Here is a 27,961-nt window from a genome sequence, read left to right as displayed (position 1 = left end):
ACAGTCTGCTTGCAGGCGGGTTGACACTTTATACTTCTTACACATACACACAAACGGAAAGAAGAAGGCAGGGTAATAGAGAAATAGTCCGCATACATGTCCTAGTCATGAAACGGTATTAACAAGGTTAGACACACTAAGGATGAGCTTTTCTACAGCCTCTCGCTGCTGAACTCCGGTTCTTTTCATTTATGTTTGCGCTACATAAAACCCCACAGACAAAGGTGAGTAGCGTCTACTCATACATACTTCCTCTGACGTAATAGTTGCCTAAGTACACTCACGGCCCTGTAGGTGCCACCTCAATGGTGCTTGAAGGTGGACATACATAAATCATTGCATGCATCTGCTGAAATCTACAGAAGTGGGAAGCTTCACTTGTAATATGTTACTTGTGAAAAAGCGACTTATTCCTAGCTAATGTCCAATGGCGTTTCGTGGCACTATATAAATGCATACTTATTATTGCACAACTCGAATAACTTAGTTTATCATCCACGTGTGGATGAAAGGCGCAGTGGGATCAAATGCAGTTCCCTGCAGTCTTTGCTTTAGTCGGGTCCACTCAGCCACTAGACCCTGCTCAGTGCATACTGCGAGCCTGTCCTCCACTCACAAGTGGAAACTGCAATGGCCAATATGTTTAGTCTACTCCTGCACCAACATAGGCCCTGCAGTGAAGAGTGCCTGCATCACTTAATCTGAAACCTGCCAACTCTAAGGGACAGATGGTACAGAGAAGTCGGCTCTGCATCACAGGGCAGTGCACCCTATTACATAAACGTGTGTGTGCAGAGGATTCACGTATGCAGGCTAAACTAGAAAATGAGCCACGAGTGGGGTAACCCGGCCATCGGCGAGCAATCGCAGCAGAGAGGGTCTACCTTATACTAAAAAGAATGATATTGTAATTGGAAACCATAATATCTCCCCGGCCGACCTCACACATGCGGAGCTCTGCAGATCCAGCCAGATCAGGGCCATTCACAGGCACGAGGCTCCCTTGGGGATCTACACCAACCAGTTCATAACTGAGGCTCCCAATCCTCCGTTGTCACCAATTTTACACATAAATAGAAAAAGAAGTGAAACCATCCTGTTTGCCAGATCAAAGCAAGTGTATAATGACAAGAAGGAGTTCTAAAAATGAGTACTTTCCCTAATGAGGTTCAGATTGCTGCAGAAGTGCACTTGAAGTACAGTGTGAATGTTTTCATGTGAATGTAGGGCTATGCGAAAACCTTACAGACATCAAACTGTGAGTGTACTTTTAAAAACTAAACAAGTGTGGGAATACACTAGTTGCAAATTAATGTTTCACCAAACTGTAAATATGCGTAAATACCAGTAAGATGAGGGAAAAACATAGATAAATACAGAAAGAAATGCACAAGAATACATTCCATAATACCAGGAGTAATAATTATATTCCACCAATCGGATGGATGATTAATATTCACTGAGACAGCCGTCTTCATTTATAATTTTGAATCTTTCCACACCTCAAAAAAACAAATCTTACATGTAGAACTCCTGTTAATTATTTCACTTTGATTTTTTTTTTATTTTACTGATGACGATCGGTTATTTTGACCAAGATACGTGTTTTTTTAACACCACTATAGACTCTACAATAATATTCTAAGACATTTTGTAAATAATTGTTGGCAGTATTTTCTGTCATTTATTTCGAGTCATTTAACCGTGTAATTTCTGTAGCAGCAAAGTGGATGTTTCTGTTTTGCATTCCCCTCGTGTTTCTTTACTTCACTTTCCAGCTCTGACCAGGAATCCCTCAAAAACCACAAGTGGGTAACCATTTTTGCCGTGTGTTATGTCATTTATAAATAAAAAGCTTTGGACTTTCTACGGTGGTTCTTATTATCTAGAAAACAACTGACGTTGTCGTCCCTTTTAGCACAACTCGTGTTCTAGGCTGTGCAGTGATGTCAGGTTTTCAGGGTTAAACCCGTCAAAGGCTACAATAATTTTAATAAAATTTATAAAATGCGTTCGCACAGCTCAATGCAAAACATTCAGAGCAACATTCAGAGTCTGTACCTTTATCGCGTGAATATCCTGAACATCTGCCCCATTAATACTACATTCTAAGGTAGATTGCGCAACAACGCTTGGTATGCACATACACCTTCCAATATGAAACAAAGCAGCATAGAACATGTGATTTTGTTTGGTAAGAAGCTGTTTAAGAGTGAGCAGAATCACTACCAGGCCCCATCGTGTGCACTAAAACTCAGCTACAAAATACTAAGTTCAAATCAAAATATTAATTGCAACTTTCCAGTAAAATCAACAATATTCTCATCGCACATTCTAGAATAAGACATTCTTTATAGATATGTTCAGAGTTGGCTTATGTAAGCATTACTGAACAGCATCGCCAACTGAATCCTAAAGGCGACCACGTGCCACAGGCAGGGAAAGACCAGAGCCAGGATCGTGGCACCGTGACTATACGGGTGAGACACAGTGATACTGGCCAAAAAGTGAAGTTGAGCGTTAAGGGGATTCAATAAGTGACAATCACAGAACAATGCTGCATTAGGCAAAGGAATCAATGCAAACAAGAGCAGCCACGGGCAGACCCTCGCAAAGACGCGTTTCCATTAGTTCAGCCAGGCTCACAAAAATTCATTTGTTATATTAGGCATCCCATGTGAAAGGTTGGTATACCCAAAGCGAAACTGATGTTTTGCACGTTAGGATTTGATAATAACAAAACGAGGCATTGCAAGAATGTCGTGTAGGAGGGGGGTGGCAGGGGGAGAGGTTGTCTCGACAAAGAAAATTTGGGTAGCAGGACTAAACATATACATGGAAGTGGAGAGAGTAGTCCATGAGAAGAGGATGCCCACGGAAATTCGATAAGGTTTGAGGAAACTGTAGGGCTAACTGTGGGGTATACTGAGGCGTACAGACAACCCAAGCAGCTGGGTACATGAGCCAGGGTCTTCTCAGACTATTTGGAAAAGCAAGGGCTTAATGTTCGGCAGGGACACCCTTATATTCAGAGATTGGCGGGGGAGTTGAGAGTTGGAGAGGGACTATAAACCAAGCCCTAAATTCTCAGAGACAGCATTTATCAACTGTGCTGCCTGTAATGACCTACTGTGCAATAGATACAGTGTATTATTTGATGTTTTGGGGAAAAATAATCAAAAAGCAGTTTTGAAAAATATATGTATATATTTTTCACATACAAGCCATCTAGGTGATTCAAACTTTCACCGCACAAAATCTTTAATCAGTGAAATTACCCACTTCTCATAAAAATATGCCTTCAAAATTATAGTTGTTTAATAATGCAAAATTTGAAATGCAACAATCTGCAACTTTTTAAATCACTAAAGTGCACCAGATGGTCACCTAGGCTCCAGAAATATGGAGCCTAAATGACAATCTGGTGCACTTCATTCAAAGTATTTTTAAACTTTGTGTTTTGTGAGATAAAGTCTGAATCACCCGAATGGCTGTTATGCAAGAATCAATTCATAAAGGCAGAAACCACCAAAACAAGAAGTACAACCCGAAATCCAGTGCTTAATTTGTAAAATAACACAAGTGCCAGGGCTCTCATCAGGAGGCCACAGCAGCTTATATCACACCGTGTCCCTGCCATGCTGCCAATGATAGCAACAACACAACTACTAATCATCACACTCCTACAAGTTTGACAATTTGAATTATTCCAGCCCCCCAAAGCTATAACAATGATTGGGCGGCAGGCAATAGTCTTTTTTTTAATGTAGATTGAATTCATTATTAACTTGTGGTCATCTTTAAAGTAGCCAGATAATGCCGCCTTCTGGCAGACTGTGACAAGCGCTGGTGCTGACATTTAAGTGCCAGTGCTGAGCACAAGAAACCACCGGCTCAAATCAAGCACTGTGAAGTCCAAGTACAGCTGACCTACAAAGCCATCCATTTAGGAGGTGCTCATCAAACCACACAAGGCCCGGTCAGACTATAATGGTACCAATTGGGGCGTGGCTGGAGGTCACGCAAGATGGCCGCTGCTCTTTAGAGCTCTGTGAGGCTTCAGCACTTCCTGGAAAGAAGGAGATGTTTCACATCAAAATTATTAATTTCTTCAGCATTTTTGAGCACCTGAGCACTGCAGCTGCATAAATATGCCTTTATTTTACAGAGACATGAGTTCTGAAGTCATTTCAGAGACTTCATGTGAGTGCCTGAGGTAATTATTTATCTGCATCATTCCATGTGATTCTACAAATCTAGTTTCCTCTGCAATGGAATATTTATTACCACCATCTGACAGCCAGCTGAACTTTTGACCTCTCTCTTCAAACACATTTAGCTGAGTTTTTCAACTTTCAGTATTCACTGGCAGCTCTTGTCAAGGAGCTCTTTCAAATTGCTCTTCATAACATTTTCCTTTTCAGAAGGTTCCCTTAAAACTAGTCACCAATTGTTTGACTACAAATAATTTAGGATTTTCTATTTATATATTTTTTATTATATTTTGCTATGTTGTTGGAAACTTCTGGCAGCAGCTTCTCATTGTAATATAATTTCATCAACGCCTCACCTTGCTGGCTTCCTATTACCAAATTGCTGCTGGCTTTTATGGGGAGACCACATAATTCTCAGATTTGCCAGTCATCATCTTTCTCCAAGTCTAATAATCGTCTTCGAGTGGTGCGCACACATAACACTAAATCTTCTCTACCATCAACTTGAACAATGGATAGTGCTGCAGTCTTTTTAAAGGATGGCGCCTCTTCATCTCATGCTGCTGGTGCAGTTGCGAAAAAAACATCTAACACCTCCTCCGTCAAGCGCCCAAAAAAAGACCTTGATTCTCCCTCAAAATCACCTACACATCTTACTCTAGATAATGTCATGGAGGAATTGCGTGCACTAAAGCCCTTTATGATGGACACTAATGCCTCTTTGCAACGTATTGAGGAGCAATGGTCCCAACACGAACAACGAATTTGTACTCTGGAACAGAGAGTCAGTAGCCTTGAAGATTGTAACACTGTCAATCCTCAGATCTCTAAAGACATAGCTCAACTTAAAAGGCTTACTGAAAGCTTAGAAAATAGAAATAGGAGAACGCCTTTTTGGGATTCCAGAAGGTTCTGAAGGCTCTAACATGATTGCATTCCTTCAAAAAGCAATACCTTCAATTCTTCGCTTGCCTCCTACCTCTCCCCTCTCTATCCAACGGGCACATCGTTTAGGTCCACAGACTTCAACTGGCCCTCGTGCACATCCTAGAGGAATTATTATTCTCTTTCTCCAATTTACTGACTTGATGCAAATACTCTCGGAAGCCAAAAAGATGGTCTCTTTGCTATGGTCAGGTCATAAAGTATTTTTCACACAAGACTTCTCTCCTGCTACAGCTGCACGTCGCAAACAGTTTTTGGACTTGCGTCCACAACTCAAATCCTTGAATATTCGATATGGTCTTCTTCACCCATGCCTTTTCAAAATTACATTCAAGGACAAATCTTACTCGTTTGAGGAACCTTCAGCACTACAAACGTTTATTAACCAACACAAAACAGAAGCAATGTAACTAGGAGCATCTGCAATTACTTGAAGATATAATTTAATTTGTCTTTAATGTTCTTCTTTTTTTTTTATTTCTGGACAGTTTTATAGTAATGGTTATGTTTAATATTTATATCCATGGTTTTCCATCTCTGCATCTTCTTATTTTCTTATATATATATATATATATATATATTTTTTAGATAGTGTTCTTTGTGCAATCCTCATGTTCCTCTCCCAACCGTATCCCTTTCTCACCATCCAAACTGTTTTCCTACACGTTCCACTGTTAAGCTTTGATTTTGATTGTTTTTCATGTCACAGTCCTTTACTGTAGTTATTACGTTATTTGGTCTCCTGAATGGTACATTTTTCGTTTGTATGTTTTTTTTTTCTTCTTCCATGAAACTCGCCTTCATATGTTTTAATATCTAATATCACTTTTCTTGTGCTGAAGCCACTCTTGCCTGTCTTTTCAGGTTCTCCGCTGTCCCTCTACCTTTCGGGGTATTCACTTTCTATCTTGTTTTTGTTAGCTTTCGTGGACTTTAGTCCCTGTATTGCCACATCCATGTATATACAACTTCTGGAGGTCATCTTCCTCCTTTTCTTTTTCTTTACTATCTTGTGTCTTCCTCATTTCTTTGCTTTTGCAATATTGATATGCCTAGTTTTTTCATTGTTACAGCACTTGTTTATTAATACTTCTTGTTATGCAACTTAGAACTGTTACTTGGAATGTTAAGGGGCTTAAACACCCCATTAAACGTCAGCATGTCTTATCTCACCTAGCTCGTTTGAAATGCCACATTGCTTTGTTGCAAGAGACTCACCTCAACGACTCTGAGGCAATTAAGCTTAAAAAACAATGGGTGGGGGACGTTTTCTACTCCCCTTCCATCACAAACAAAAATGGGGTATTTATACTCTGTCATAAATCTCTCAAACCTACCATAATTTCACAGCATCAAGATACAGAAGGTCGCTGGGTACTTGTTACATTTACAATTGACAATATTTCTCTTACTATCCTTAATATATACGGCCCCACACATCCAGATCCAAATTTTTGGAAGAATCTTTCACATATTGTCTCTGAACATTCCTCAAACAATTTACTAATAGGTGGTGACTGCAACCAAATTCTCGATCCATTTTTGGATAGACGTTCCACGTCACGTTTCATTCCACATGCCTCCCACAAAGCTTTTAAAAACTTTATTTTACACCATTCTCTCTCTGATTCCTGGAGACTATGCAATCCTGACCTCTTGGAATACTCTTTTTATTCTCCTACCCACCATTCCCATTCCAGGCTTGATTATATCTTTCTGAGTAAAGGTTTATTGCAACATATGGTCAACTCTGAAATCGGTGCTATTTTGATCTCAGACCACGCACCTGTGATTACTGACCTTGATCTTTTTCTTAATGGTTCTAAAACATCTTCATGGAGGTTTAATAACTCTCTACTTTCAGATGCTACTTTTATCGCTTCCTACAGTAAGTTTATAGAAGCACTAGTCTCAGCTAAAATGGAGTTTAACCAATATACCACTGAACAAGCATGCGGCACCCTCCTGAAAATAAATGCCAGATATTGTGGTGGTAACAATAAAGCTGGTTCTCTTCTAGCTCGATATTTGAAACAAAGAAAAGAAAAAACAGCTATTAAATCTATCACAGATAACAATGGTGTTAAACACTTTAGAGATAAAGATATAGCATTGTGTTTCGCTTCTTACTATAAGGACATGTACACTCCAGAACACATACCAACAGTTGAATCTCTCAACCAATATTTCTCTAATCTCAAACCAAGGGACCCATTGCAGATTGACCTCTCATCTTTAGACCAACCCCTACAACTTACCGAACTATATACAGCTTTACAATCTCTCCCCAAGGGTAAGGCTCCAGGCCCAGATGGCTTCACAGTAGAATTCTTTATTCAGTTTGCTAAGTCTCTTTTCCCCAAACTCTTTCAATTACTTAATCATTTTATAATGTCAGATTCTGCATCTGGCTCATTTACGGAGGCCATGATTTGTCTTATTCCCAAAAAAGATCGTGATGCGACTGACTGTAAAAATTATAGACCCATACCTTTAATTAATACTGATTGTAAACTCTATGCCAAAGTTTTAGCTCTCCGTTTACTCCCATATATACCTGACCTTATTGATTCTCATCAATCTGGTTTTATCCCTAATAGAAATATAGCAGATAATTCCAGTACCTTTTTAAATATTATTAACAAGGCATCTAAACTTAAGATTCCTCTGGCAGCTTTATCATTGGATGCAGAAAAGGCCTTTGATAGGGTCTACTGGGGTTTCTTGTCGAAAGCATTGGAATGGCATGGACTAGGTACTAAATTCCGACATTTTATATCCATTCTTTATTCCTCACCATGTTCCTCGGTTATAACAAACGGTATCCGATCTCCTTTTTTCCCCTCTTAAAAGGGGTACTCGTCAGGGATGCCCATTATCTCCTTTACTATTTATTTTGGCTCTCGGACCTTTTCTATACCAATTAAAAATGTCTGAACAATTTACGGGGTTTCAAATTAATAATGCACACATCAAATTTATGGCATATGCTGATGATATTCTTTTGTTCATGTCTCACCCTGACACTTCTCTTCCTGCATTCCTGCATGAGCTCAACTTATAGTCTGATGTATCTGGCTATAAACTTAATATAGACAAAACAGTGGTCTTACCACTTAATGCTCATTGCACTGGCTCTGTATTCCTTGATGCAGGATTATCTTGGAATTCTTCTAAGATTAAATGCCTGGGGGTATGGTACTGCACTACTGTCAAGGATACATTAAGGACTAATTTAGAAATCCTATTGGCAAAGCTTATAGATCTCACACAGAAATGGTCTCCGTTATATCTCACGTGGTGGGGCCGCTTGGACACCATTAAGATGATGCTTCTCCCTATCATTAACTTCTTCCTTATGATGCTTCCTATTAAGATACCTAAACTATTTTTTAGTTCAATTGATAAAATTCTATCCAAGTTCCTGTGGAACGGTAAACAATCCAGAATCTCTCTCTCGAAATTAAAACTTCCTAAAGTACAAGGTGGAGTTAATTTCCCTGACTTTATAACTTATCACAAATCTTTTGGCATTAAGCAAATACATCCCTATTTATCTACACTCAATGATGCCCCTAAAAAGCTATGGTTCTCTTTGGAAGAAACATTTATTTCTCCCTTTTCCCATAAACACATTATATTTATGTCTAACCCCCCAAAATTCTGGTTGTCCAGCACTATCTCCCATTCAGTCAACTTACTGAAACCTTTTTTTATTTCGCATCTTACCCCCATTAATCAATTCTTTAACAGTCCTATTTGGCACAATAGTTCGCTTAGGAAACAAGGTAAAACCTTGTGTTGGAAGGCTTGGATCACTAAAGGTATTCTTCTCATTTCCCAATTATATCATAAAGACTCTATCATCCCTTTTACTACTCTCTCAGCAATTTACAATCTCCCTATTCGCATGAAATCCCAATATATTATTCTTTCTACTCTAGTCCAAGAGGCCCTCAATAGACTTATACATCATAATCATTCCTCTCTTGCATCATCTCCACACCCGTTTGTAACTTCTAATTATCCTAGGGCAGCTGGAATTTATAAACTTTTAAGAACGTCTGTTTCACCTAGACTCAAATCACCTATTGAGACATTGTGGGAATCAGATCTTGGTGTTGTTTGGCCAACTTCTTTATGGGATAGAATATGGTATAAGATACATTCCACTGCACGCACTGCAAGCCTCACACAGACCCTATATTTTATTTATAATAGACTTTTCTACACTCCTGTACGCCTTTACAAATTCAAACTTGCACAAAATGACAATTGTTGGCGCTGCCACACTCATCAGGGTACTGACTTTCACATGTTTTTTTCCTGTCCATCCCTATCTACTTTTTGGTCCTCAATATGGTCTCGCATTTCAGCAATAGCTCAGATCTCCTTACCAATGTCATATGAATTACTGTTTTTGGGAGGCGTACACGATATCTGGAGTTCATTCAGGCCTCTTGGAAAATTGGTGGACCTTTTGCTTTCTATTGCAATCTCTATTATTACTTCTAACTGGAAATCTTCGGAGAACATTACTCTCAGACAGTGGTGGAATTCTGTATGTTATCATCATAGACTTGACAGCTACAAGCTTGATTCAACAGGAACTTTCTTCAAACGTCATCAGCTATGGTTGCCATTAAGTAACTATCTCTCACGCACTGCGAAGGAAATTGATTTTTCTCCTCCTTTTTAAAAAATTTCAATATATTTCCTGTTTTTCTTCTTATATATACTTATTTCATCTTAAATTCGCTGTAACTAATGCCTATTGCCTCTCTCTCTACATGGCTATCACTTGATTCCCTTTTCTATCCCTAAAGCTCTTCTCCCTCTTTCTTTCTTCTTTCTTTATTCAAACTTGGAGTCTTTGATACTATATTGCTGTATATGCCTAATTCATGTACATGTTTAAATATGCATTTACAAGTACAATATTCCTTATGCATATATATTCACAACTGCATATCTCTGTCCTGGCAATGTTAAGTTAATGTTCTTGTATTTGACTCAATAAAAAACATCTAAAAAAAAAAATAACAAAAAAAAAGACTATAATGGTACCATTCAAAGACAGTTTTCGTAACTTGACTGTGAGAACAGGAGGGCCTATTGCACTGATTCCTACGGAGGCTTGGGCACGGATAGGTGGAAAGATCTGGAACGCTGTAAAGTGTAACAGGTGCAATTACTGAGCTGCATTTGTGGAAGTTAGGATGCTGTCAGAAAACAGACATGGTAATAAATAGTAAAGCATGGCCGAGATGTGTCCAGAAGCATTATCAGGCAAAGTTAAGATGCCTACATACTTTGTGCACCACCAAGGACAGGCTGAAGGCAGACTTTGGCCAGGACACAGAATTAGGGCTATGAGTAAATATGTGACAGAATAATACTAAGTCAAGTTTCCCATAAATAGCAGACAGTCAAACAACTGGTGTTGGAAATGACCCTTCCTGCAGGGTCATGCCCAGACTTTTTGCCTCCCTTATCCCCCTTTTTTGTTGATTTTGTTTTTGTTGGCTTTAGGATTCCGCTCACTTTACATATGCTAACAAAGTGCTAAAGTGCTTAAGCTCTTTCTCTAAATCACGGTAACAATGACATCTACCCAAATGGCATATTTAATTTACTTATAAGTCCCTAGTAAAGTGCACTTCCTGTGCCCACGGCCTGTAAGTTAAATGCTACTAGTAGGCCTGCAGCATTGACTGTGCCACCCACTTAAGTAGCTCATTAAACATCTCAGCCCTGCCACTGCAGAACCAGTGTGTGCAGTTTAAACTACCATGTCGACCTGGCAAAATAACCCATTTGTCAGGGACAAACAAGTCACCCCTAAGGTAGACATTAGGCATCCCCAAGGCCAGGGTGCAGTGTATTTTAAAATGTATTTTTAAGTTTTACATGTCCTGGTAGTGAAAAACTCTTAAATTGTTTATCACTACTGCAAGCCCTAACTTTCCCATAGTTTAATATTGGAGTTACCTGATTACATCTTCTAAGTGTAATTCACAAACTGGAACACATATTTTTTCGAGTTTGGGGTCTCTTGAATCCCAATTTAAAATTATAACTTATTCTGAAGTCAGATTTTAAATTGCAATTCTGAAAATGCCTCTTTTAGAAAGTAAGCATTTTCTAGCCTTCTTGCCTTAGCCATTTGTTACCTGCTGCCTGTCTCTGATCACATCTGGGGTGTGGGGGAGGCAGGGGGGCTTTGTGTATTCTCTCTAGACGACCACACACACAAGGGGAGCTTAGGTGTGACTTGAGCCATCTTGGGCAGGATGGGAGGGAGGAGCTGGACACAACCTCACTTACACCTGAATAGGCTGTGTCCCGTCCAGACACAAAGGGCTGCATACCCCCTGTAGCAAGTATGGAGCCAGAGAAGGAAGGACAGGACATCAGTGCAATTCATAGGCATCTCTTTGAAGTCTCCACACTTCAAATACACTACTGGGTGTAAGAACTGGACCTAAGACACCACCTACTCAGTACATTTCTGGACCTGTGGATCCTCAGCCAGGAAGAAGAGCTGCTGTGCTGCTATAAGGACCACTCTGCTGGACTCTTGCTTTGCTGTGCTGTGCTGACCTACTGCCTGCTATCCTCTTGCCTGAGAGTGAGGACTGGATCTGCCTCTCTACAACCAAGAGTGACGCTAAGGGCTACCTCACTGGCCTCCTGATCTGAAGTCTCAGAAACATTACAGAGTCTGCCCTGCCAAATTGTGCCAACCTAGTCCTGGGCACTTAGAAGTGGACCTAAGGTGCTTGCTCCAGCGGAATCGACACACTTCTGCCATTGTGTAGGCAGAACCAACGCATCGGTGCTGTTGCATGAAACACATCCAGCACATCGCCTTCGGAACACACATCTGCGCTTTCTTCAGTGCAAGTTCATTGCATCTCCGTTGATGACAGCCTCAATGACACCGCCTATATTCCGCATCGCAGCCTCTCTGCTCATCTGACTCAACGCATTGCCTAGACGTCGACAAAGCCCACTCTCAAATCTATCCGCATCTTGGCACGACACATCACTATTGCTGCATGGAGGACACAAACATCTCTTCGACTGCGTGGAGAGAGGTAGAAAAAAATATATATATATATTGATGCGTCTCCTCAACAGCATGGTTCAGAACTGACGCAACGTTTTTGCTGCCAGGATTAAGATACTTTGATTCAGCAGGCTCAACGGGGTCTCTGTAGCTGGCCTGCGCATCATCGCAGTCAGCCTGAACTTTTGACTCTGTCCCTATCTGGCGCGGCCAGATATCCCAGCTTGGCGCTTTATGCTTCTAAGCGCTATTTTACAGTTTATTCTTAAAACAAAATCATAACTTAATTTCTGCTTATTGGATTTTTGTTGTTTTGGTCTTGTTTTATTTATTAAATTAAGTTATAATTTTCTAACCAGGCGTGGTATCTTTTTGTGTGGTGTTTTCACTGCTTTGCTGTTTGAAGTGTTGCACACTTTACCCATTACCTTAAAGTTAAGCCTGACTGCTTTGTGCCAAGCTACAAGAGGATGAGCACAGGTTCATTTGGGGTTTACTGGTGCCTTACCCAGACTAGGACTGTGATTACTGCTTGACCACGGATCACACCCCAGTCAACCAAAAACCCCATTTCTAACAACTGGGCAAGTAGTTTTTGATAAACTGCAGGAGACAGGACTGACTCGCATAAGCGCTGACTTTCGAAAGGCTGTGAGGAGAGGAGTTGAAAAGATGGCAGCCCAAGAAATATGATCCCATGTTTATGGCAACACACATAAAGACCTGTTACAATGGAGAAACATGGACATGTTCTGGCATGACTATCATAGGAAGAGCCGTGGAGATTCTAAATAGCACAAAGATGAACATGTATATTGTGTTACGGCCAGAGCTGCCTACTCTGAAATTGGGGAACTAGGTTTGAGCTATGGCATCCATGCAACATCCAGGGATTATAGGCAAATAACTTAACCGCCTCCTGCCTGGAAAAAAAATTAATCTGACCTTGTGCAATGTAACTGGTGCTCATGTACAACACTCCAATACCCACGGAAAATGTTTGCACTATATAAAACTACAAAACAAAAAAAAAATGAGATGGGCATGGGGATACTGTCATAGAGAATGGGAAGGAATTTAGATAAAATGTAATCTCAGATTGTTTTTAGAGACAAGATAAAGGGCTGTGTCGGGGCTGCTGCCAAAGATTAGTCCGGAAGTTAGCCTTGGAGGTACCATCATAACCAAGGTACAAGGGGGAGTCGGGGGTACTTTCGGAAATGAGCCACAAGCCCAGATTTTGGTGATATGATCCAAGAGAAATCATAGACTCTATTGGGAGAGTGTCAGACACCACATAAAGTAAGGTCTGTGTATGCTGTTAGACATAAGGTCAGGTCTGGTGGGGAGTCAAACAGACTACAGAGTTCCCTTATAACAGTCATTTCAAAGATGAGCCATTAATTAAGGTCGGTGTATGCTATCAGGTGTAAGGATGTCACTGCATGGGTGAGGATGCAATCAGCAATGAGCCAAGGTGTGCCATCAGAATCAAGCAGTAAGGTCAGGTCTAGGTGCAATATCGCATGAAAAATTAATAAGGTTTAAGGATGCTGTCAATAAGGAGTCATTAGGTACAATCTGGCCAAATGATCTAATGGCAGTGTCAAAAACAAGCCATTTAGTCATGCCTGAGAATCCAGCCAGTGAAGTTGTGCATTTGCTAACAGATACACGGAATGGTCAAGCCTGCATCCGTCAAAGATGAAACACAGAGTCAGATTTGGAGCTGCTGTCAGAAGAGGTGCAGGACACGATATTTAGGCACTGAAACAATGTGGCCTTTCCACTTACCACCTCCTCTGTCCCACCATCAAACTAAGAGAACTCTTTATCTGCATAGTCTTTTTAAAATTATCATTGAACAATGCTAAGCAATGGTTATCACATACAAAGTGCCCAACTTGGAACAAAATCAACTATAAGAAGGTTGGGGAAAAGGAAACACTGACGGAGATGTAACAGCAAGATGGCCTTTCAGTATTTTCATGAAGAGATGGTTGGGATCATTGATGAGAGAATTCAGGGGAAGCTTATTACAAATGTTGCTTGCTGAGCATAATAATGTTCAATGTCCTACCGTGCTACAGGTCCAAGCCATAAGTTTCAAAGGTGGTATAGGTCCATAACGGTTGGTTAGTCTAAAATGCAGGAATTTATCCCGTGACTTTACAAAATGCGGGGCTCATCCACTTGACATGTTCCTTGATCAAATTTGATAATGAAGTTCCATAAGAACTCAAGAATACTCGAATAGCCTTGAGAAAGCCCCAGGTTTATGAACCACTAGAGAGCGAAACACGTGTTGGCGCTGGTCTTTCATCCATGTACGTCATAGTGATGCTCTGTCTTTCATCTATGTACCTGTAAATAAATTTTCATTGGATCTATTGACCTGGCTGGATATGCTAATTTAATCAGAAGAATTCGGACGTGCAGCTATGGACTAATTATTTGTAATATGGGTTTATCAATATCTTGTTGATGAACTATACCCATTGAGGCTAATATAAGGGGTCGACACCTCCTTGCTAACCCATATCCTTTCCAAATAAACAGGGCATTTAATAAGAGTGCTGGACCCCTTGGAGTGCATAGGTTCATAAGTACTTAATGCACAACAAGCTGTAACAAATGAAGAAGCACCAAGCTACAATTGTCCTATGTTGGAAATCAGAGGCAACCTTTTAACTAATACTATCTGCAGCAAGTACATCTGTAGTGGCCTTATTAACTGTTGTAATATTATGGAGCATTGGTTAGGAATAACTTCCATCTAAGAAGGTCTATGGCAACAGTGGAAATAAATGGGATAGCATTCTAAGAAAGTACGAAGGCCTTAGTGTGTGTACCACTAAGCTTTCAATGCTTTACAGAACTAAAGGTGCCCTTGTAATACTTGTAACTGGAGAGGTAGACTTTCCCACTACATAACTCCTTGAATCCAGAAGGAAAGTCAGTCAAAATAAGCCAAAGAAAATTATTAGATTTTAAAAAGAGGTTTGGGGAGGGTACTGGCCTCAAGAAGGTTGACATTTCCAAGGATAAATTCATATCTGGCTACATTGAGAATGTCAACAGATTTCTCTTGTGGATGGGCAACAAGTGTGTTTGAAAACGTGGTTGACTTGTTCAGTTTTATCAAAATCCAACTGGGAAGCCGAAGGTAAACACTATTTCCTCTTCCCAGGCTTACAGAATTGAAGAATCTTAGAAGTCACAGGTTTAAGAAACAAGTCAGAGACGCAGTAAAGACATGTGACGTCAGTCTAAGAACAGAGTTCAATATTATCCCACGATTATCCAATAAATGAGGAAGCAGTACTTATCTACAGTGCATCGCTACAACACAAAATGCTCATAAATGTATCTCTTTTTTTAGGCAATAATGTTAAAAGTCACTCAAAGCCTTAACTTCTGCAGGATGTAAGTCACAGACATACTGCCAATTTCATCAACTCATCCATGAGGAAAAGGATCACCTGCAGCATTAGGTGTGCGGCAAGAAACATGTGTTGCCCCTCCATGTTATCCAGAGGGCATCACTGGCACTGTATCAATCAAGGCGAGTTAATGCCTCCCACATCACCTAACAGTAATCAATATCAGTAACTTCATCTAAGATACATCAGTAAAAGCTGTTTCACATCTGGGGGAAACCAGAGGCACTTGTGGATTGTTCATACTAAGTGGGTCACCTGCATGCAGTGATACTCAAAGTACTGGCCGGGGGCTGCATGCAGCCCTCTTGACCTTTTCTTGCGTCCCAAGTTGAACAGTATCACTACGCTGCTGTTTACTATCTGAAGCACTAACATTCATAAAGATATTAAATAAATGGCAGCCATTTATTTACAGGCGAACTGGAGTAAAAAAAAAAAAAAAAAAAATACAGAAGGTGGCCAGTACCACTTAACTTTAGGAAGACCTTCATGAAGACTTTCATTTTTAAAGACCTCTTCAATAAACGTTAAAAAAATATGGTAAAGTCCCTTCAAAACGTGCAGCTTATTAACATGCTGAAGCGTTTCACCTTAGGACATCAGATGTAAATCAGTGCAATGAGATTTTTTTTAAAGAAAGTGACAGTTTTCAAACATTAATTTAGAAACACTCATGCCTTCCCCCAACCTGACAACAATGCCAATGGTGAACTATGAGGCAAGTTGGTTGTTATGTGCACCCTCTGGCCGGCCTGGGTTGCCATTCTATAATGACATAATTATAGTTAATGAAATCAAACACAAAAGAAGGTTTTGTACAAGACACATCCTGAAGTTTTGTATTTCGAGGGCTTCCTATACGTGATAATGAAGAAAATGGAAGCAAAGTGAAATAAAACACTTGCCTAGGATCACACAATGTGGTCAAGTGGGTAATCCTTGCAATTCAGCCACTAGATGTAATGAGATGTGTCCCTTACGCCCACCTTACACCTCCCGCACCCCTGACCGCCACCCTGCTGGCATCAATGCGGCCCTCGGTCACATCACAGGCCGAACTTTTTGGCCCCTAGGAAAATGTTTGTGAGTACCCATGATTGTGCGAGTGTCTGTGGCCATCATATCTCTTGAAGAGTGTAAATGCAAACCTTGACACCCACCTCATCTGATGGGCGTCAATGGAAGATACTAGTAATTATCTTCATGACAGCCACATCACCCAAGAAATGGTACAGCAAGTATGTAAGGAAGGCATGCATGTCTTTGGGGGTGTCACCAACACTGCATCAAGTAAAATATTGTCAGTATCCTTCATAATGAATGACATCTACATCTGTAGAAGGTGTCGAGGGTAACAGTGTCAGCGCAGAGTTGTCAATGGAGGCCTCTTCACCTAAAAAGAGGCGGTCGTTTCACTTGAGGGATATTGGGGGCAACCATCACCAGTTGGAACTGTCAGCATCACCCACTTCACCATCATGATGGTAGCTTCACTAAGAGGAGAGCCAAGAGCAACCAACGCCTCACTTGTGCGATGTCACTAGTAGCCATCACATCGGAGGTGTGCCAGTGGAAATTTAAAGAACTGAGTGGCCACCAGTGGTGCAAGTGACACAGATGTGTCACTTGCCTGGGGTAGGCAGTGGCAGTCAAGCTACTAAAGGACTGCCACATGTATCACTTTGGAATGCGACACTTGTTTTACATAAACAGCTGCAATGGCAACAGCCTCACCTGAGACAAATGCATCTCTTGGCGTGTCCGAACAACCTGAGCCCTCAATGGATGCCAGTGGCTCTCGTACTTGTCTCGGGTGGGCAAAGAGAAGCAGATCAAAGCCAAGGTCATACAGGGTTGCAGGAAGGGCAACAATGCGGCAGTTAAGTCTGGGCAACATACTAACATAAGCATAGATTACATACGCCTTCCGGATCCGCATCCCCGCGATAAGGACATAGTGCTGACTGTCCATTCCTTCCCCACTCACAATGACACAAGGTGTCACCTTCCACCTTGCTTCCTGCCGCCTCCCCTTTCACATCCCAACACATCATTTTTTAAAGGATGACTTTGCTCGACAGCCCCACACAAATTTGCTTAAGACTTACCCGCGCCGCCATCTTCCCGTCCCAACCTGTCCGCCTCCGATTCTAGGACTGCACTGACAGGGCGCGTTCTCGAACGAGCCGCTTTCCCGTCTCTGCGCGTAACCGAGCACTAGACTGCGCATTGGGGCGTGATTACTATTCATTGCCATCTTACAGTCAGGCAAGCGTCAACGTGGTAGAGAGGAATACGTTTTAGCCCCGCCCCGTCCCGTCCCTTTAGCGTGGACCCGCAAATCGCCTAATCCCGCCCTAACTGGCAATGACGCATGCGCAATCTCAGCAAAACGTTTATGTTTTTTGACAACTATCGTGTTGGCGGTGAAAGTGAAAGTACGAGAACAGCCTGAGTGAACTGACGTCTGAACTCGGCGCATAGAAATGTACGATATTCTAAAAACTATTTAATACTCCTTTTTAATCTAGCCAGTATATCTTGCTTAATTAGATTTTTAAAACTGACTTTTGCCCAGTCTACTGAAATTGTTTTCGTCAAAGACTGTAGACCACTAGCAGAAAATGAAAAAGCCTCACATGGACAGCCCTCCCGAGTGCCTCGCATCTCGGGTTAGTCTAATAGATATTATTATTAGTAATATATGCACATCCCAACAAAGACCCGCCATTATCACGCATACGCATAGCAGTTGGCAGAGGCTAAAATGAGCAAATAAAACGACCTGCCTATACTTTTTTTAGTTATGAAAGACCATTCTTCTACTATTTGTGGTAAGACAATCGTGCCAGGACGGTTAATTTGGATACTTTAAATGCTTCAGCAGAAATGCCATTCAGCCAGTCTCCTGTGCTGTGAAACCAAAGCCTGGCAGACACCTAAACAAGCCTTCTTACCAAGGTGCCTGCTTGCCTGAAATAAATGCAAATGTGCGCTACCAGTTAATCTGGAAATGTAAAGGGACATCTGTAAATGTAAAGGATGCTTGGGAGCAGGTATTGGCTTTAATTGGCTGAATCACTCAAAGCTTTGTGAAGACAAAGATGTATTGTTTTTGAGTGGTAGAGCAAAGAGTTAAGATGTGAAGGGTGCTTTTAATTGTAATTGTATTTATATAGCACTTACTACCCCTGGAGGTCTTGGAGAGACAGTAATGTAAAAAAACAATTGCATTACATACAGTCTGGGTATTACTAAAGTCTATATTTTAGAAGCACCGGTTTATCTTAAACCTTTTTGCGCACTTTGTAACAGTCTATCTTATGCTGTGTGTAATGCGAGTTTAAAATAATGGCTTACATATTCACAGTGACCACGTATCACAAAAAAATATACAAGTCACCACTCTCCAGTGCACCAACCAAGATTTAAGTCTGTGACTGTCTGGTTATACACAGACCTCTGCAGTGCATTAACTAATAGAGGTTTCAGAATGTACTATAGTGCATTTCCTCCTGAGTAACAGCTTTTTGCATTTATTTTTCATTTAAGCTGCACATAATTTTATATGTAGGTACCTGACGGTGAAAGATCACAACAACGTACAGAATATTTAGATTTTTTAGCTGCACAATTGACCCCACCCCTACTCTCACTGACCCCACCCCCACTGTATACAGCATCACGGTTCCCATATATTTGTAATGCACTTCGACTGCTGCATCCTGAGTGAATCAGATGGACTCTGTCCCACTGGAGAGCACTGTTCCCCTGGAAACTGGGCTAGTGATTCTCCCTTTGCTTGCAATAAAGTCATCTGTAATTTCTTACCACCCACGTGCTGCGCAGTCTCCATGTTGCTCACCTCAGCAATGGCTCTGATACACCTAAAGCAAGAAAGCGCTGAGGAGAGCTAGGGACCCCCCATTGTCCCACCCCTCTCTGTCCTGTCCCAATAGCAGGCAGGTTGTGTTTGACCCCTCGCTTCTAGCCACAAATGCGGAAACCTCTCCTGGGTGACTAAATGTTTCTTTCTGGTGATTTAGAACTTCAAGGCAAACCCCCTGTCCTCTATAGCTGAGAGCCCCGGCAGAGAACAATATGCAAGCACCACCTATTAATCATGACACGCCACACAGGTAAGAAGTGTGCTCTTTACTTTACTGCCCTGCTTGTCAGCATGTTTAGAAAACATATCCTCAAACTAACAGCTTTAATAATAAACTTTTATAATATTGAGAGCTTCGTTGTGAGACGCATGAAGGTTATTTGGATATACACCTATTCCCATGTCACAATGGTGTTTCTTTATAAGCATGTTTAAAAGTTAAATACTCTGGAGACAACATTCTTTTTTCATCAGTCTTTTCTCTTGCTGAAATCGCTTTACAGATAGATAGGACACCTCATTGCACCTGTAACATTTAAGTAAGGAGTGTACTTCTTAAAGAGTAAGGGAGGTGAAGATTAAGGGAGCAGTGAACAAAATAATCCAGATAATCTTACATTTGCAAGTGTGCACCATAATGTAATTGTTTGTTTTCCGGTTGCCACCAGAATGTAAAAGAACCATAACATTTTTGGGAAAACATTGTTATTTTTGGCATTTCTACTTTGCTTCCCCTGATTAGAAAAAGTGTCACACATAATACATTGAAGTGTCACACATAAACCCACAGAAAACTTAGAAATGTCACTCATAAACAAACTTGAAACCTGGCAGCTATGTTGCCATCTTGGTTAGGTGAGTCTTCATTTTCTATGCAGCAGAGTTTCACAGCCCAGCTGCAAGTAGTAAACATTATTAATAACGTAATTCTAGTCACTATCTGTTATGAATACTCTTCACAACAAAAGGTAAGTTGACATTTTCTTTTATTAAGTATGAGGGAAAAGAATGCCAAAACGTCCAACTCCCTGAAGATTCGAGCCTTAACTGAACAAAATCCCTAATGACAGAATACATTCCATATTTTATACTGCAAAAACATTCTACCTCATGCTGTAGCATAATATTAAATATGAATTCAAAAGTAAACACAACACATCTTCCCCTAAATAAAACAATACAAATTAATTTAAATAACAACTACTAAATATGAAAACCTATCTTGGTAACACTGAAGTGGTATAATAATACAAATTAAATCTAATAACTATAACTAAATAGAAGTGGTTACATCAGTATGTGCAGTAAGTCAAACAATATAATTATGCATCTAAGGTGGACGTTTAATTTCCTGCCCCAGCCTAGTATTAAATTGCATTCCAATTTCTGTTTCGACAGAATTACTACCTTCACTTACCACGGTCTCCTTTCCTACATCACCACTCTCATCTTCTGCACTATCCACATCTGCCTTCCTCATACCATCCCATTCATCCTTGCCATCCAAATCTTCATATTCACTAAGCCAACTGTAACCACATTGTTCAACTTCCTCAACTTCAACCTCTGCATTTGAATTATTCTTGTACTTTTTACACTTAACAAACTGACTCATGTTTCACACTTGCCGATCACTCAGCATTGCTGAATTTTTGAACTCTTCTAAGATTCCTAACAGATTAAAACATTTACTTTCACCTTTCCTGTCACTAGTGGGCAATTTAACATGCACCATCTTCCTTTTCTTTACTATACAATCTTTAGCCCCACTTTTCCTGTCCACATATTCTTTGCATATGCCCTGTGCCTTTAGAATGTTCTTTTTCACCACCTCTGGTGACCATTGTTGTAATCTAGAATTCACCGCCTATCCTTGGTTGTCCTTCATAAATGGTACTCTACCTCCTATAATTGTAAATGGGCTGTATCCCGTAATGAAAGGAGTAATGCAATACATCCACAGCAGTTTCTTAATGCACATCATCTTATTCAAATTTGTACTTGTTGTCAGTTGCAATGACCCCTTTACTACACGATTGAATCTTTTTACTTCGCCATTGCCACTAGGATGATAGACTGAAGTGAAGCTATGTTCACTCCCATTGTGCCAAAGAGAGCTTAACATCGCCTCACTTCTAAACTGTCTACCATTATCAGTATTTTTTTTTTTAGGTAATCCTTCTCTTTGAAAAATATCATCCAGGAATTTCGCCACATTCTCAGCATTAGCACAATTCACAAGTTCAACTTCTGGACATTTAGAAAAGTAGTCTATGGCAACCATGGCGAACCATGACTTGCCATTTTCCCCTTCAACAGGCCCCATGATGTCTACTCCCAAAGCTTCACATGCCATTTCTGGACATGGCACAGGAAACATCTGTGGCTTCAACAATACGTGTGACATGTCTGAATCCACACATAAGTCACATTCTCGAACTGTTCTTTCAATATCTCCATCTATGCCAGGGCACCAATAATTCTCTTTGATCTTCATCCTGCTTTTTACAATCCCTAAGTTACCATCATGACACAATTTAACAATAGAATCTCTTAAATCCTTAATACCAAATTTAATGACGGTCTCATTCATTACCTTCAACTCATCACTCACCTCTCAGAAATTCCTGCAACTCTAATCCAACAGCATCTTTTCAGACCAACCTTCTCTACAAACTACTTGATGCTCTACAGGGTGACATCTTTTGGTAAGCATTTTGCCACTATTCCCTAGTAATAGCATTATTCCTTCCATCGCCCATCCATGCTACATTCACTTCCTTCCAACTGTCAGTGGCAAATTCTTCTAATGGTAAAGGTAACCAGCTTAAATACAGGGGTGTGTAATTTCATAAAATATCTACTTGTCCATGGGACATGTCGCTTCATAAATCTACTTGTCATATTACAAAATCCATGTGTCCATTTTGTGCTATTGTAGTGCAGCGACAAATTATGGCAGTAATCTCATTATGTAAGAGCTCTGATAATAGCCTCTCTGATTATGCCAGGGCTCATACTGTAGTAGGATATGAATATTAGCAATTGCCTTATTTTGCTACCTTTCTGCAGATCTGCATACTGGGACTGGAAGTAGCAGTAAACATCAGTTGCAGGTCTGGAGTGCTCCTTTGGGTAAATTGCAAACCTTATAACTTGTATGTTTTAGGGGTTTTCACCAGCTCTTCTCTAATTTTTTACCATGTTGGAAAAGGTTGGAAATTTACTCCTTGACAAGGGCAGAAGTTAAATGTCTTCCAGCTTTGGGAAAAAAAAGTGGTTGGAGGGAAAGTGAACTTGTAAACTTGCTCAACAGAGTTTCGCATAAGGAAATCTACTTGTGCTAAAATAAAGTTCACAGATATTTTCTAGGAGTATGATTTCCTGGCCTACTAGCGTTAAATTCTTGTGAATTCATGAAAGCTATACATCTACACTAACCTAAGGACATATACCACAGGTACACATTTGACATTAAGAATTAAGGGACAGATGTAGCAAAGGGTTTTACCCATTCTGTGTCTATGGGAAAATGTGTTTGTACATATGGCCCTAAGCATCTTATTTGGTCTGGTGGCAACCAAGATCTTCCATAATTATTAAACTTTTATCTCTAATACTCCTCTTTCATAAGGAGCATATCAGCACCAGAAAGTTTTGTTCAGTGCTAGGAACTACTGTGGCAATGTGTGCTTTTTGAGACCAAAAAATAGGCCTGGCAGCTCCCACAACAATAAAGTCTTATAAAAATCATGTCAAAACAAGAAACTCGTTGGCAAAACCAAAAGGTTGGCCACCAATGTTGGACCTATTGGCTTTGCCAATGCTTATCTATTGTAATATTTCCCATAATTTTGTTAAAACTGGTTATGTTGATTTTCCATTACTAACATTTTTGTTAACCCCTCATGTGCCTTGGACGTAACAGTTACGTCCTGGGCAGCACCGCTCGGGTGCCCAGGACATAACCATTACGACCTGCACCCAGACCTCAGGGGAAGTGCTAGCGCTCCCACTCCGAGTGCCTCCCTCCCACCCCCCCTAGGGCAGGGCAGGAAGTGGAATCGCTTCCCCTTCACATCATTAAAGGCCGCCTGACACTGTGGAAGCCATTTGCATCCAGCGCGTCAAGGGAGGAATAGGTGAGTTTCTCTTCTGGCCTGTGGGAGGTGGGGGGGGGGACACTAAAAACAAAGTGGCATCGGGGGAAAGGAAAGGGTTTTCCTTTCCCTCAATGGCTCTTTCAGCATACAATCGGAGAACAGGAATGCCCACAAGGCACCAGGGATTTGTTTGTGTGTGTGTGTGTTTTTTGTGTGGGGGGCAGCCCCTTGGGCAAGTGTCGCTCCCTTAAGGGGGTATAATGTTTTTCGCTGTTTCTGCCCCCTTTGGGGGCAGATCAGTGGATTATTTTTAAGTCAATCTGCCCCGAGGGGGGGCAGAAGCCACTGTGATGCCTGGGATGTTGTGTGCTTTTTTTTTTTTTTGTGTGTGGGTGGGGGCAGCCCCTTGGGCAAGGGTCACCCCCCCCCCAAAGGGTGAAAAACTCTATCGGGCAGTTCGGACCCCCTTGAGGGCAGATCGGCCTACTTTTTTTAGGCCCATCTGCCCCAATGGGGGCTGAATCCACTAGGCACCAGGGATTTTGTTTGTGTGTTTTTTGTGTGGGGGTGCGGCCCCTTGGGCAAAGGTCGCCTCCCTAAGGGGGCATAATGTTTTTCACCATTTTGGCCCCCTTGGGGGCATATCAGTGGATTATTTTTAAGCCGATCTGACCCCGGTGGAAAGTGGGCAGAAGCCACAGTGACGCCTGGGATGTTTTGCGTTTTTTTTTTTTTGTGTAGGGTGGCCCCCTGGGCAAGGGTCGCCCCCCCAAAGGGGGAAAAACACTGTTGGGCACTTCTTCCCCCCTGAGGGGCAGAACGGTCTATTTTTTTTAAGCCCATCTGGGGCAGAATCCACTTACCGCCATGGATGTTGTGTGTGTGTGTGCACACGCACGCTTTGTGTGGGGGGTGGCCCCTTGGGCAAGGGTCACTCCTTTACGGGGGCCAATATGTTTTTTGCCATTTCTTCCCCGCTTGGGGGCAGATCAGCTAATTATTTTTTTAGGCGATCTGCCCCGGGGTGGGGGGAGTGGGGGCAGAAGCAACAGTAACGCCAGGGATGTTTTGCGCTTTGTTTTTTTTGTGTGTGGGGGGGGGCCCTTGGACAAGAGTGTCCCCCCCCCCCCCCCAAAAGGGGAAAAAACACTGTTGGGCAGTTCTGCCGCCCTTGGCCTATTTTTGTAGGCTCAATCGCCGCCAAGGGAGGCAGAATCCACTTAGCTCAGGGATCTTGTGTGTATGTGCTTTGTGTGGGGGGTGGCCCCTTGGGCAAGTCTCACCCCGAAGGTGGCAATATAATTTATTTTATTTTTTGAGGGCAGATTGGCCTATTTTTTTTAGGCAGAAGCCACCAAGACGGCAGGGATTCTTTTTTGTTTCCTTAGTTTTTTTGTGTTGGGGGGTGCACCCTTTGTCAAGGGTCGCCCCCCCCCCAAAAGGGGAATGGCACTGTTGGGCCATTCTGCCCCCTTTGGGGTCAGATCGGCCTATTATTGTTTTTAGGCCCATCTGCCCCCAATGGGGGCGTAATCCACTTCGCTCCAGGGATCTTGTGAGTGTGTGGGGATTGCAGGGGTGGCCTCTTGGGCAACTGATTCAGCACAGTACTAGTGGCCATTGCTGCCCCCTTGGGGGCAGATCGGCCTAGTTTTTTTTAGGCCCACCACTAGACACCAGGGAACATTTCTAAATGTTTGGTGGCGGGGTGTTTGTCAACTGGCGAAGTATTTGCATTTGTGATTATAACAGTTTTTTTTACTTTTTGTTCTAGTTCAAAGCTTTTGGTTACTTTGCTGTGGCTCGTTGCGGTTTTGGCAGTGGTTGACCTGCGGTTTGCGTAGTTGCATGTTTTAGGTAAGTAAATAAATGTACTCCAAAGAGTATTGTTGCCATGCATAAATGACATGTTTGTCGGTGGTGTACTAAACACAGGATTGTGTGTGGAATTGTCCTTTGATTTGTGCACAATGATATTTGTGTTGTTTTATGTCTCATTTGCTTTTCTTTTTTCTTTTTAGTGGGCTATCATTGGTGATTGCAGTTCTGTGCAGAGTAGTTGCTGGTGAGTCTAGCTTTTTCAAGCAAGTGAGTGGTATTGTTTTTGAATACATAACTCTTTGTGATAAAGCCACACTTTGTTTATTACTTATTTTAGATAGTGCTTGTTGTTGTTGGCGCATTTGTCGAGTTACTTTCTTAGAAAGGATCATGACTAACAACCTGCCGCTCAGCAGGTTGTTAGTATGCTTTTTGAGTCATCTTCTGATCATGATTATGAGACTGACTCTGCATCTGAGGCAGAGGAGGAAGAGAGAGATTCTGGCAGTGAGTTTTCTGCCAGAGAGGAGTCGTCTGATGAGGAAGCCACTCTCAGTGCAGATGAAAGGCCTGTTTCCGAGGAGGACACTGATGTGCCAATGGTGCAGCAGCCAGTGGCTGAAAGGCTTCCAATTGGAAGACCTGAACACTGGGTTGCCCCAAACTTGGAGCAGCCACAGTTGCCTGCCTTTATTGGTCTTCCAGGGTGTAGAGTAAAACGGAAAAAGTCTTGCCTGTCAATTTCATTGAGTTGTTTATGGACGATGTATTTTTGGAAGAGATTGTTGAGCAGACTAATTTTATATGCGGAGCAGTATTTGAGGGACAATGCAGCCAGACTTACTCCTTAGTCTAGAGCTACCCAATGGATTCCCACAAATCTGGAAGAGATGAAAAAGTTATTGGGTTTGACTTTTTTGATGAGGTTGATAAGGAAGCCGTCACTGGCTTCTTATTGGTCTGCTTGATGGCAACAGCTATATTTCCTGCAACCATGATTCGTAATCGGTCTTTGCTTCTTCTTTGGATGCTGCATTTTGTTGACAGTGCTTGAGCCTTGCCACGAGATCACCCTGATTGTGACCGTCTTTTTAAGATTAGGCCTGTCCTTGATCATTTTGTAGATCGTTTTTCAGAGGTCTATGTTCCAGGCAAAGAAATAAGTGTGGACGAGTCGTTGGTCCTGTTCAAGGGTCATTTGGTTTTTAGGCAGTACATTCCTAACAAGAGGGCACGGTATGGAATTAAATTGTATATGCTATGGGCGTGGCCAACTGCCAGGAGATGGTGCACGCTTGATCTCTTCGCTCCGGAGGGGCCGCTTTAACTTTTACTTACAAGCGTGCCATCCCGGGCGAATTAATGCCTGGAGGCGACAGCTGATCTGGGGACGGCCCCGCCACGGTGAGCCGGGGCCTCAGATGAGGCTGGAAACCGCCGGCGGGCGATCGAGTGCGGCTCGAACTGCCGAGGCGATCCCGACCGGTTGTCTCCCAGCGCAGGAGACCGGAACCGAGTAGCCCCTCTGGAAGGAGGCAGAGACTGGACTGGGAGGTGCCCAGCCCTGGATAAGACGGCGCGATCTGGAGGCGCCCGGTGAAAGGAACTGGGGGCAAGGAAAAACCCAAAGAAAATTAAAAGGGCAAAAAAAAACAAGAGAGTAAGTGGACTATATTAAAGGGACAAGAAAAGAAGAGCTGCAGAACCCAGAAAAAAGAAGGGGGAAAAAAAAAATAAGGAAACAAAAAGGAAAGCATGAACTGTTGAAAACAGAGCCCAGCGACAGACGCAAGGCGTGGATTTTCCCAGCACAGTGATAAACAACCGAGGACACCCAGTGCGATCGGCACGGATCTACCCAGCGCCTGTCCGGGGACTGAGATCGGGCCCGTGCTTACCGAGGTACGTGACCACGGGGGAAAGAGGGCCTACAAGGAGACTCGAGCCCGCGCCTTGGGGGTACGGCCCTCCCCGCCCAACTTGGCCGATGCCCTCCAAGACTTGTCACAAGAGGAAAATCATGGACTCCACGTCTCCACCAGCACGCAAAGAAATGGAAGAACAATCCCACCCGCCATCCAACGTACAGGAAACCCTGGACAGAATACTAGGGGCGAATGAAGACACGAAGACGACACTACAACACGATATCAACCAAGTGGCGGTCGAAGTAGGCCTCTTAAGAGCAGAACACCATAAACTGGCGGACAGGGTCAAGGAAACGGAAACCATACTGGCAATCGTTGAACCGAAACAGAAAGACCTAGCAGCCGAGGTGACCTCTTTGGCTGCCAGAGTAACACGACTAGAACAAAGGGCTGAGGACGCGGAGGGCAGAAACAGAAGGAACAATGTGCGTGTGGTGGGCCTACCTGAAGGGGGCCGAGGAGGCTAGCATGGTGGACTTCCTCGAGAATTGGTTTAGTACAACGGTGGCGCCTGGATGCCTAACGCCCTTTTACACGCTGGAGCGA

General features: G+C 42.1%; 1 protein-coding gene and 1 long non-coding RNA gene across 3 annotated transcripts in view; one reads left to right on the top strand and one right to left on the bottom strand.

The window, feature by feature from the left end:
- NSF (N-ethylmaleimide sensitive factor, vesicle fusing ATPase) overlaps positions 1-17,940 on the bottom strand; it is a 593,422-nt gene extending 575,482 nt beyond the window's left edge. Inside the window, exon 1 of the mRNA XM_069237976.1 lies at positions 17,783-17,940. Coding sequence (XP_069094077.1) covers positions 17,783-17,794 — 12 coding nt within the window. The 5' untranslated portion in view covers positions 17,795-17,940. The remainder of the gene's footprint in view (positions 1-17,782) is intronic.
- A 116-nt stretch (positions 17,941-18,056) lies between these two features.
- The window catches only part of LOC138299587 (uncharacterized), an 83,400-nt gene continuing 73,495 nt past the window's right edge, over positions 18,057-27,961 (top strand). For both annotated transcript variants that reach the window (XR_011204789.1, XR_011204790.1), the window contains exons 1-2: positions 18,057-18,162; positions 19,721-19,813. This is a non-coding gene — a long non-coding RNA (uncharacterized lncRNA). The remainder of the gene's footprint in view (positions 18,163-19,720; positions 19,814-27,961) is intronic.

This window comes from Pleurodeles waltl, chromosome 6 (genome assembly GCF_031143425.1).
Source record: "Pleurodeles waltl isolate 20211129_DDA chromosome 6, aPleWal1.hap1.20221129, whole genome shotgun sequence".
In the NCBI taxonomy this organism is placed as follows: Eukaryota; Metazoa; Chordata; class Amphibia; order Caudata; family Salamandridae; genus Pleurodeles; species Pleurodeles waltl.
The sequence above is the reverse complement of the archived record's forward strand: the minus strand, read 5'-3'. Positions and strand labels throughout refer to the sequence as shown.